Source organism: Aptenodytes forsteri, unplaced genomic scaffold, assembly GCF_000699145.1.
Source record: "Aptenodytes forsteri isolate BGI_AS27 unplaced genomic scaffold, ASM69914v1 Scaffold54, whole genome shotgun sequence".
Classification (NCBI taxonomy): Eukaryota; Metazoa; Chordata; class Aves; order Sphenisciformes; family Spheniscidae; genus Aptenodytes; species Aptenodytes forsteri.
The window spans coordinates 19946938-19958853 of NW_008796044.1; the positions used below are offsets into that span (position 1 = coordinate 19946938).

Genomic DNA, 11916 nt, shown 5'->3' on the forward strand with positions numbered 1-11916 from the left:
CCGGCAGCCTGTGCGGGTCCTGCTGCCTGCGGGTGGGCTTCCACCCAGCGCTTCTGCAGCACGCTGCCTGCGGCCGTGCTACTGGGGGGGCGTCGGTGCCTCGTCCTGCTAGAGAGGGGTGACTGCCAGAGGCCCCGTGAACGTAGAGTTCTGCTCACTTAATGAGGAAAGAGACCTAGTGTCTTGGCGTGCTGAGGTGGGAGAGGGGGGCAGGTTAATGGGGAGTAGGCCTGGAGTGGCTTTATAACTAGTTTTGGGAGCCTAGAGTAAGATGGTGTGCTTCTGAGTAGACCACGTCTATTATCTCGTTATCGATGAAACATGTTTTGCTTTTCTTTATATAGTGGTGGCAGAGGGGTTTTTTTCTAGCTTCCTTTCCTTGTGTTTGTTTACTATTTATTTCTTTTGCTTTGACTAATCCCTTCCTAAATATTATAGAACTCTAACAGAACTAGTGACTTGTGGGACTAGCAAATGAGGGTTCCAGAATTCTTGTCTTTCATGTAATCACTCCTGCTGACTTTCTTAATAGGCATACGGCCTCCTATTGTGAATGGCCCAATGCCGGCACGGCCACTGGTTGCACTCCTGGATGGACGAGATTGCACTGTGGAGATGCCCATCTTGAAGGATGTTGCTACAGTGGCATTTTGCGATGCTCAGTCAACTCAGGAAATCCATGAAAAGGTGGGCAAGAAAATGCGCAAGCATTCAGACATACTGCTCTGCCTCTTAGAGTAACCAAAGCAGAGATTCATTTGGACTATTTTTTGTTGTAGGTGCTGAATGAGGCAGTAGGCGCTCTGATGTACCACACCATTACCCTTTCTCGTCAGGATCTGGAGAAATTCAAAGCCCTCAGGGTCATTGTGCGTATTGGCAGTGGCTATGACAATGTTGACATCAAATCCGCTGCAGAATTAGGTATGATGACACCGTTAGGGCTCTGTTGCAATCAGAACTGAATGTGAAGTGGAGCACTGCATGTGTTTTTCTGTTTTATAGCTGAGTGCGTTTAAAACCTTTTGTGTAAAAATATTTGGAGCTGCTTGGTATCGGGCATCTTTAGGAAACTGACCAATGTCGGAGCTGGTAGGTGGCTTGAAAGAAAGATTCTCCGTTCTCAGATTGCTCTGCTATAGATGTCAGGGTCTTTGCTACTGTTTGGGATTCAGAAACCTGAATACTGTGTCTAGATAACTTTGGTGAGGTGGCTTTGGGTTGTTTGTGGGGAAAGAATTGAGCAAACTCTGATGTCTGAAAGCAGCCTGCAAATGCTGATGCAGGATAAACTCACCGTAAATGCTTGATTAGTGAGTTTTCCTGTTAATTTTTTATATGCAGGTAGGTTCTGATTCAACACTTTATTGTTGATCCCTTTAGAGCCCTAGGCATGTGAAGAGTCTCTGGATCAGGTGACAGAAAGCTGCTATTTATTAAACATATGGCAGTGAGACTGTTGGACCTTGTAGTCTCCTAGGTGAGGTGGATCACCTAAGTACCCTGCCCCTTCTTTTTTAGGTTTGTGTCAGTGATGTGAAACCTTTCTTAATGTAATACAGATCAGATTAAGCTTAAATCAAATGCAAGTATTTATATATAAAATTGAAATATCCGTTACAATTTCCAGATCTGTAAGAACAGATGAATTGCAAATAAATGAAGAGCGCATATTTGTCTAGTGCTTGAATCTAAAGTACTTAGGTCTAAAGAGTCTTCTCATCTGAATGATTCAACTGAATAGTCTCCAGAGTTCCTGGCAAGGTCTTTGGCTCTCATCCAGCCATTACAGTTTTGGGCTGAGTTTGGAACCTAATCTACTCTTAGGGTTCTCTACTTAGTCACCATCCATATCTTTAATTCATTCAGACTCAAAGCTTTCCCTTTCCCCCAACTCCACACTCATTAACCCAAGGAGAAATCGGTCAAAGTTCTTTCACCATCAGACTGCTGCTTGCCACTTTTGCTTTGGAGCAATAGTATGATGACCCTTATGCATGGTCAGATTTGCTTTTTCATGGACAATTAATGATTATTTTCATGCTTAGCCAGGCACTTTAATTCATTCTGAGGTAAGATACTGTTCCTTGTGTATTCTGAATCTTCAAATCAGACCAAAGGGCTGTTGTGTGTGTTTCTGTTTTCTTACATTTAGACATAATATTGCATGTAAACACAAATTTGTGTCTAGCTGTGTAAGAGATGAATGCATGTGGCTTGTCTGAAGTTGAATGATAGGTAACCAGTGAGACTAAAAGAGGTGAGGTTTCCCTGTCTCCCCTCCTCATGTCCTCTGAGCCATCAGTGTGGCACTATGACACAGTTGCAAAGGATTTGATAGAGAAAAGGAGTCAGATATCTGGGACTGTGTGTGACTCGATGATCTTAGAGGTCTTTTCCAACCTTAATGATTGTATGATTCTATGGTTGTTGCTCTCCTAGTTCTCTTGGGAGAGTGTGGTCTGAGTTTAGTCAAATGTAATAGGCTTAAAAAAGAGTGATGCATTGCTGAATGTTATGTGCCTTCAACCATTGTCTAGATTTTATTCCTAGTTTTTATATAGGTGGTGGACTTTTGAGGAGGAAGAGTTTCCTTGGTTTGGCAAGTGGCTAGGCTTACGTTTGGGAAGAGACCATTTTTTCATCTAGTTGGTTTTATTTCTTGGCTGGTTTGTTGAATGAAGGATAGCAGCAGTGAAGTGGTATGTTGCCAGGCCCTCCCCCCCCCCCCCCCTTTTTTTTTTTTTTAAATACACTGCTCAGGAATGACCAGATTTTGCTAGTGTTCCATCTTTCTCTTTCCTGACAGTAATTTGTGCTTCCAGGACTTTAACTCTGTTTGTATTAGTAATTTACCTGATAGTTCTAGCCATGGGTTTTATGGTCCCTTGTGGTTATAAGTTATTCTAGAGTGTGAGTGTCGTGTTGTTATTTTTGAGTGTAATTTCAAATGGATTTAGAGAGGCTCCTGTGGCTTCTGCCTGTGTTTAATGAGTTAGTTACTTGTTGTTGCTCCTGGGGAAGCTGATGCTTGCAGTGAGCTTCTGGATTGTGAGGCATGAAAGAGCTCAACCATCTGTCTTAATTCTTCTGCAGTCTGCCAGTTAATCGGTCAGGAGTATCTCTGGAACAAGAGCATCTTTTTGCATGCAGATCTTCTAAAACAGTCAGTTTCTTGCATCATATGTATGACTCAGTTTTCTCATTTCAGCCTGTTTTTTTTCTGGTGAATTTGTCAATCAAATGGATATTTATAAGGACAGAATGGTATTTCCTTGGGGTTAAAAAGCTGGCTGGCCGCATCTATATTGCTGTAGAATGAGCTTCTGAAATGAATCCTGTGTTTCTTGGCAGTAGTTCTGGAGCACTGAATTGTCTTTCAGCGCTTATGCCTGAAGAGCTCTATGTTGGTTTAGTGTTGTGATGCTAAAAATCTTATATGACCTTTATGGCTTTGTAGGCATTGCAGTTTGCAACATCCCTTCCTCCTCAGTAGAGGAGACTGCTGACTCCACCCTCTGCCACATCTTGAACCTCTATCGTCGTGTTACTTGGCTACATCAGGCTATGCGGGAAGGGAATCGAGCCTCGAGTGTAGAACAGATTCGAGAGGTGGCTGGAGGCGCTGTGCGTATCCGTGGGGAGACTTTGGGCATCATTGGACTAGGTAAGTGATGGGAATTGTTAGACTGAAAAGTGAACTGTGAAAGTTTTTGGGAACCTAAGAGTCATAGACTGAAAAAAGTGATAACCTTACAGCTGTTGATTGTGAAACACACTGACTCATAAGGAATGCTAGTGCCCTATTCTGTGATGCTGGATATCTTCAAGAGTTGGGTGTATGTCATGGGATTGGGGATGATTTTTTTTTTGGTATTCAAATGGCTAGAAGAATTGGAACATTCAGATAGCTCTTCTCGGTGACTGTTTCCCTGTGTGCTAGGCTCTGTATCAGTAACAAAGCCACCTGAAAGCTACCGATTCCTTCTCCAAGTTCTTGTAATCAGATTATTACTGCCTCTGACTCAGGGTCCAGATTTGGTTTGAAAAACAGAGCTCCTTCTAGGCTAAGCTCTGGCTATTGCATGGGGAAGGACTAGAATTAGCCACATGGGATCAGCACTGAATAACCTCCTCTGGATCCCTTTGGCAATCCTAGGGGTTTCCAGGGCTGCAGTACCTTGGGCCCTGGCCGTAAACTCCAGTGTAGGCTCCCAGTCTACCCTAGTATCTTGTCTTTAAAGTTTGTTTTACCTTTCCTTGATGATTGTGGGTTTTCTTTTGTGAAGGCCGAGTTGGACAGGCAGTGGCTCTGCGAGCCAAGTCCTTTGGCTTCAACGTGATTTTCTATGATCCCTATCTGCCGGATGGAGTGGAGCGATCCTTGGGTTTACAACGAGTAGGAACCCTGCAGGATCTACTAATGCACAGCGATTGCATCACATTGCACTGCAGCCTGAATGAACATAACCATCACCTCATCAATGACTTCACTATTAAACAGGTGCAGCAGGAGCTTGATTTCCCCCACAGAGCACTGTGGAAATGAATGTAAACAGAAACTGCTGCTTTCACAGAGGCTGAGAGCGTGTGAATCCTGCTGCCTCTGTCGTGTGCCTCCTGCTGCCTTTGGAGGCTGGGAGCGTGTGGATCCGGGTGCCTGTGCTTTGTGCTGTATAGAATTTCATGTTAAGAGAAGAATAGGGTTGGCTCTTTTTGCCAAGTAATTTCATTTATAAAGAATGTTTTGGGTGATTCAGTAATTTCAAATTACCTTTAAAATGCATAACTGACTGTGCCGGTTAGAGCCAGACATGGTGTGGCTGGGACGGTGTAAGTTTCTTTACACAGCTCTGCCAAAGCCTCGCTGCCCAAGCCCACTGCAAAGTCAGTCTCGGGCTCTACTCCACTAGTCTATGAATGCTTTTCAGTGCTTTCATGAGAGACGTCTGGACATTGAAGTCCAGTTTTGTATAGCTGGATACTTGATTCATGTCCTCTTTCTTTTTTAATGTAGTAGGATGAATATGGAGTGCAAAACTTGAGAGTTCCACTTTTGCCCTTGTTGTCTTGTGGTTTTGTTTGTTCATTTTTAAAGCAAATTTCTCAAGCATTGCTTGCAGGCATTTCCCCTGTGGTTAGCTTTGCAGTGAGAGCACTCCTAGTTCGTCCAGGCCTCATCTAATCACTGCAGGCTCCTGCTCATTTCCAGTAGACTTTCCAAGATTCACTTAGCTTCCATGAAAAGTCTCATTCTCAACCCACTTAATATTTTTCTTCTTCCAGATGCGCCAGGGCTGCTTCTTAGTGAACACAGCCCGGGGAGGGCTGGTAGATGAGAAAGCCTTAGCGCAAGCCTTGAAAGAGGGGAGAATCAGAGGAACAGCATTGGACGTGCATGAGTCTGAGCCTTTCAGGTAACATTGTACATGCATGCCTGCTGCTATCCTGTGACTCACCTATGCTGGATGATTCTTTTGGTTTTTTGTTACTTGAGTTACAGTGATACCCAAGAGGACAGATGGGGTTATCACTTCTGGAGAGAAACCACTTTTTTTTTTTCCTCCTCCACAGCTTTGCTCAGGGGCCCTTAAAAGATGCACCCAATGTGATCTGCACCCCTCACACTGCCTGGTACAGTGAGCAGGCTTCCATTGAATCCAGAGAAGATGCAGCTAAAGAGATCCGCAGAGCTATTACAGGTAATGAGGAAGACTGTGTGCTCTGCAGCTGCTGCTGAATTAGTATTCTTTTGTTAGTTCACTGCAAGGATTATGCTGATTGTTCTGAAAACTTAGGCTCGGTAACTGGTTTCTGGAACTGGAGAGTAAGTTGATAATTGTCTCTTTGCCTTCTGAGAATCTTGTAACTAATGTTGGAGTGGCGCTTTCCCTCCCTGGGAAAGCCTTGTACCTAGTACATCTTCCAATTCCTTTGCAATAATTCCTTTGACAGTTATACTGTACACCTTTTTTCTGGAGTAGTACATATTTTCTCTTGGGGAAGGCTTGGCAATTGCAGTTTGTGGCCAGTAATTTCCACAAGATCACAGAAGTGGGAAGGAAGGATCAGTTTCTTGTCTTCTCCAGAGACCAGTTGTTCAGAGGAGAGTCTCCCCTGCCCGCTGTTACCCTGTGGAGGTAGATGGAAAAGATGTTGTGCGTTTCCTTTCTGCTTTCCTTTGTAAATGCTTCAGTGAACAAGTCCCTCCTACTTGTGTCCTGGTTTTTTTGTCATTCTTGGCACTCTTGCAGGTCACATACCTGATGCTTTGAGGAACTGTGTTAATAAGGAGTACTTGCTGTTAGCAGCTCAGTGGTCCAGTATTGATCCTGCAACTGTCCACCCAGAACTCAACGGAGCTGCAGCTTATAGGTGAGAAATGTAGGTTGTTCAAGTTACTGCTTCCAAGCATATCTTCCTACTGAAGTAGGCCAACATCCCTCTTTGGGTTTGAAAGCTGCTTGTACCTGCAAGTAGGTATGTTTCCATTCCTATATACTCTGTATACGAGCTTTTTCCAGAAAGCTCAAACAGCGGCACTTCTGAAGCTGTACTAAGATTTAATATTTACTTGGTCATATTTAGTTCCAGCTGCATACTGGTTAATTTTTCCAAATCTTTGCAATACCTGCCCAAGAGAGACCTTAATATAAGAAAGCCTGCTGGGTGCCTGAAAAGAGGTCTGGATCTTAACATTTAGAAGTTGTGCATATCATTAGGGCTGTATAAACAAAGCACAGCTCTTATCTGTAGCCCAAACATGGACTATTAAAGAGATGTTGTCCAGTGGATTTGCGCAGTGGGCTAAATAGGGTGTATTTCAGTTTATTTGTCTGTTACAGACCTGCCAAGTGATTCCCTGCTTCCCTTCTGTTTTTCTCTCATCTGCAAAGTAGGAAATATATTCTCTTCCCTTCTCTGAGAGATCTACAGAGGTTCGGATATATTTATGGAGAACGCACAGGGAGGCAGAATGGAAGCAATGGAAGAATGGTTCATTAGCAATTCATGAGTATTGTTCTCTTATTTTTCATCTTACGTCTAGCTGTTTTATTAGTTCAGCTCCTTACTTTTTCTATCTTAGAGCCCAGTGAAGGATAACTGGCAGCTTGCACTCCTCCAGCTGATGGGGAGGGAATTTCCAGCCCTTCAGGGTACCTTCATACAGTGCCTCACACTGTTTTCCACTGAAGATAAACTTTGTACCTGTTTTCCAAATGCTTAGTATGTGACCTGAGACTATCTCTGCCTGTCTGAGAACAGTTGTCATTTGGTATTAGGGTATAACTGCTACTCTTCAGCTCTGGAGACTTTCTGTGTTCTATCTCAGAGCATTTCTGTTAGAAAGAGGGATTTGTATTTAGCAGGTGCCTGAGGGCACGGCTCCTTTTCCCTTGCATAACTCTGTTGGACAAGCTTGTAATTTCTATGTTTCTGTTGGTTTCAGGTTTCCTCCAGGAGTAGTGGGAGTAGCCACCCCTGGGCTACCAGAACCACCAGTAGTGGAAGGGATTGTAGCTCATGGGATCCCTTCTGTTTCTCACTCTGCACCACGTACCCCTTCCCCAGGAGAGACGAGCAAACTGGATGCAGACAGAGAGATTCCTGCTGACCAATAGCAGCATCTTTCTCTCCTTTCCTCTGGCAGCAGAAAAAAGTAGGAGGGTATCTCCTCCTAGGACCTTCTTTAACACCCTACAGAGACTGTTTCCTGTTCATACAGGACGGGAGAATGCATTTCATTACTGGCAAACTTTAGCTCTTGCCTTTATTTTGTAACCCTTTAGTTTTAATCTCTCAATGAGTCTTTCTCCTTCTCTGGGGCAGGGCAGCAGTGACCTTGCCTTCCCTCGGAAATACTTGGTTTAACCAATGATTTTTCCCATGTATCTGCCTCAGTTGTCTGTGACAGGGAACTGTCCTTGTGCACTTGAAAATAGAAGTGGAGCTGCCTGCTCAGGGATGGCCCTCAGTGTTCCTAACACCAGACTTCAGTGCACATTTTTCAGTTGTGACTTGTAGCTTAAACTTAATTCGGCTGAACCTCTCTAAGTGTAGCCATGGGAAATACTACAAAAATATTTAGTGAATTGGTTAAGTTGTGACTATTGTCTTTATTATGCCCTTGGTAGAATGCAGCCTAGGCTCAGCTCTGTGTGTTACTTTGCTTGTTTTAATTAAGGTTTTCTGTGAGAACAGACATAGCGCAGGCATTGCTAGTTCTTGACCATACAAAGTTTTGTCTAGGAAGTACTAGGCCTGAAGTTAAAAGTAACAGTCTCAAAGCCAGCCTTGTAAGTAATTTGGAAGGGATTAAAATGTCATCAAATGTGTTCTGGTGGCCACTGTGTTTGTGAGGCTTCAGAACAGTTCACCCTGGAGTCTGTGTAACTCAGAGAAGGCAAGAGAATGCAAAAATGGGAAAAACTTGCACTGGGAGACAGCAAGTAGCAATAACTTGCAGCTGCAGTTGCTGGTTCCTCACACACACGTACCTCACAGCCTAATGGTGTTTATCAACAAGGTATCTATCATGTTAGAATTCTAAGCTTTGTGCTACAGATTTTTTTTTCAGCATAACTGCATCAACTAGAAGTAACATACCAGTGCTTCATGACACTTGTCTCTGTGCTGATGGCGAAGGCAGCTTTTAACTGTTGACCAAATTACTCTACGTTAGCTCTGCTAGCATATACTGCATCTCCAGTAGTGGGCAGGGCAAGACAGTGTTTTTATACACGAATAAGCTTTGTGATACTAAAGGAGAAAGAACACTCTTAGCTGGTCACCTGAAGCCAAGGCAGGATTGTTGCTCTCAAGTCTTTTCACATTTCCCAAATGATTATGCATCCCTTCTTTGAGGGGTATGGAGTCTTCAGCAAAACAGGTTCCACAGGAGGAGATTTTCCGTAATTCCAAATCTTCCTTTAATTTCATCTTGCTACACTTTAGTTATAGCCTTTCCATGCACAAAATGTAACAATTCCTGATTGATTGGTTCATGTTGTGTGGGTATATTAAAGTAGGTGCTATATGGGAGGCCTACCCTATGTGTGGGTTTGTCTGCCTTCCTTGATTCTTCCTTCTGTTGTGTGTCTCTGACTGGAAGCTGAACAGCTGGGAACAGACTGGAAGTACACCTTGAGGTGTGGATAAAATCCTCTCTTTAGGCTGTTTACAATTTGGGAAGTTGAGGAAAGCTTTCAGAGTCAGTAAGTCTTCAGATTTTTTTCCTGGTTTTAAATTTTTCTCCAATACTGCCTTCATACAACGGCTTACTACTGATACAGTGAAGTGATTAATTTCTTTCTCCTCCATTCCCCTACTCCCCCCTGGCAATTCAAGAAAGGAAAATAGGCAAGAAGTAAACTTCAGGTGTTTTCTTACAGATTTTACACTTTGTAACTGTTTAGCATTAGTGAGATGATACTAGTTCTCTAGTGCTGAGTGTCTTTTTTAATAAGGTATTTGTCTTGGTGAAGGTTCTTGGCTTCTGTGTTTTCATGGATGATGCTGATTCTACTTAAAATTCATATACCTCCTTGGCTGCTCAGGTTTAGCAGATCAGGCTGGGACTGGTGGTTGGCACAAGTTACGGGAGAACTTTTCTGAGCAAAAGCCTAGAGCTCAGGAGCACTTTGATTGCAGCTGTACCTAAAATAACCAGCAGCACTTTCCTGAGTTCTCTAATCTCTAGGAAGTCTAAATTTTACAAGCTACTAGCTCAGAAAGCTGTTCTTCTGACAGGCAGATGGGGAAAAGTTTTCAGGGACTGAGAGCTCATCTTCTGTCTATTACCACATTAGGGAAGCAGTCTGTCAATAACTTCCTTGTTTGCTGCTGAAAATTCCTGCCCTGCTTAGAGGTTCAGGTCTGAGATTATTTTGTGGTAAGGGGCTTCTAGCTATGAGCTTTGTGAATACAGAGGATCAGAGTACATTGACCTTGTCTCTTCTAGAGCACAATGCAAGATAGATTTTTTTTTTTTAAAGAGACAGCAATTTTTTTTTTCTTCTTAACTGCAAGTATCTCTATAGACCAGTCAAATAACTGAGCAGAGGAAGAGTGGAAAGATCTCATTTGGGGGACACTTGAGTTTCTCAATTCTTATTTTTGGTGCCTAGATATATTGGTGACTAGTAAGCGTAGGAATTAAATAATTGATATGGTAAGAAATATTTCCAGTTATGGGTACTGAGAAGTTGAAGCTGACAGCATTGATAGTGGCTCTGTTCTATCCAACGCTGTGTAGGCTTGTGATTGGATAAGAACGCAGTTTTCCCCTTGTTTAAAGCCACAGCAGAAAATGTTGAGGTAAAAATGAACAGAACCCTTATCGTGACCTCAAAGAAGGACTCTCTTTGTGCTTATAGGATTACTCTGCTTGTATGCCATTTGCACCTCTGCTTATAGACTGAACCTATTATCACCAGACGAAGGCTGTTCTGAACAGATAGCTCAAAGAAAAATTTACCAGTAGTAAAGTACTGGTCTTCTCCATCCCCTGAGTGCCAAGTCCCTTGTTAGCACTCTCTCCTGTGTGATACACTGATTTGCAGCTCCCCCTCCCAAGCTTAGTGCAGTATACAGAAGTGGAAGGTGGGTTTGTTTTTTTTTTTAAATGCCTTCCTTCAGAACTAGCGCAGAGCTTTAATCCCAAAGAACAGAAGTCTCCCAGGGTGAGGCAGGAGTGCCCTAGCTGCACTAATCTGCTTACAGGAGGTGCTCACACTGTCCCAAGGTACATTCTGTTTGTCAGGGTCACTGCTGCTGACCAGCCTTTTTTTATAGAGGACTCAGAGTTTCAGAAATATATTTTTGTAGACAATGACTAAACTGTGAAACATTGAAATAAAGCATGTAAACAAAAACTTACAGCACTGTCCTCTGTACAGATGTTTTTCTCACTTCAGTTCTCTCCTGACTCATTAGAAAATGTTTGATTACTTCTTGGATATATTTTAATAAAGTTCTCCAAAGAACATGGCTGCTGTCTATGGAAGGGGTAGTCTTAGATACAATATTGAAGGGGAGGCTTGAAAACCTGTACAGGTAAGTGTCTGCATCAGTACCACTTTTCTCAAATTAGGTAAGTTGCATCTTCCACACAATCACTCCCTGGATCAGCCACTCTGGCAAATGACTTTCTTTGGATTCTGGAGTACTGACCATCAATCAAAGCTGTGAAGGTGGCAGACTGGAGAAGAAGCCATCTTCAATGGTTAAGGGACAGCTTTGGATGCAGCCTGGTGTTTACTTATGTGACTTCGCACAAGTTGAAATTGTGGTTTTGCAGCCTTTTAAGCATGTAATTTAAATACACGTGTAAACAGTAGCTGTCTTCACCCTTTTACAGTAAAATAGTATTTGAAATTAGTACACAAAATTAGCCCATGAAACTAATTTTTCTAACATAATAAAAGCCGGTGCAACAGCATTGGCACAGAAGAGTGGTTAGGTATTTTCATAAATTGAAGTTATGTTTTATGGCCTATGCTCCCTGTGTCGATTATTAATGAAAGTTAGGAAACCCCTTCCTATTCTTGGTGGATTATATCACTTTTTGTCTAGCTGGTGCTGCGTGCCTTTGCAATATCCAGCACCATGCTCAGGAGATGGGATATGGGAAATGCTGGCCTGCTTTATCATGGCGATTTCAGTCTTGGAGATGGTGGAATGGGAAGGGGACATAGGACCACTTGGAATCTTTCACACGGTGGTAGTATTTGTAATACATAGCTAATGATCTAACTTTCAGTAAAAAAACTTAAGACGAGGGCAAAGCCTGGTCTTCAAAGAACATAGTACTGATCTTGGATTTACCACGATAATCACTCGGACACAAGACATAATGCTGCCCTTCAGTAATGTTTCATGTAGGTATTGGCTCCTGTAATTTTAAAAAAAAAAAAA

General features: G+C 42.8%; 1 protein-coding gene across 1 annotated transcript in view; it reads left to right on the forward strand.

Moving 5' to 3' along the window:
* Positions 1-10878, forward strand: part of LOC103904474 (C-terminal-binding protein 2) — a 14805-nt gene extending 3927 nt beyond the window's left edge. The window contains exons 2-9 of the mRNA XM_009285973.2: positions 533-687; positions 780-924; positions 3461-3667; positions 4290-4504; positions 5287-5417; positions 5575-5702; positions 6255-6375; positions 7451-10878. Coding sequence (XP_009284248.2) covers positions 533-687; positions 780-924; positions 3461-3667; positions 4290-4504; positions 5287-5417; positions 5575-5702; positions 6255-6375; positions 7451-7622 — 1274 coding nt within the window. The 3' untranslated portion in view covers positions 7623-10878. The remainder of the gene's footprint in view (positions 1-532; positions 688-779; positions 925-3460; positions 3668-4289; positions 4505-5286; positions 5418-5574; positions 5703-6254; positions 6376-7450) is intronic.
* The last annotated feature ends 1038 nt before the right edge of the window (positions 10879-11916 follow it).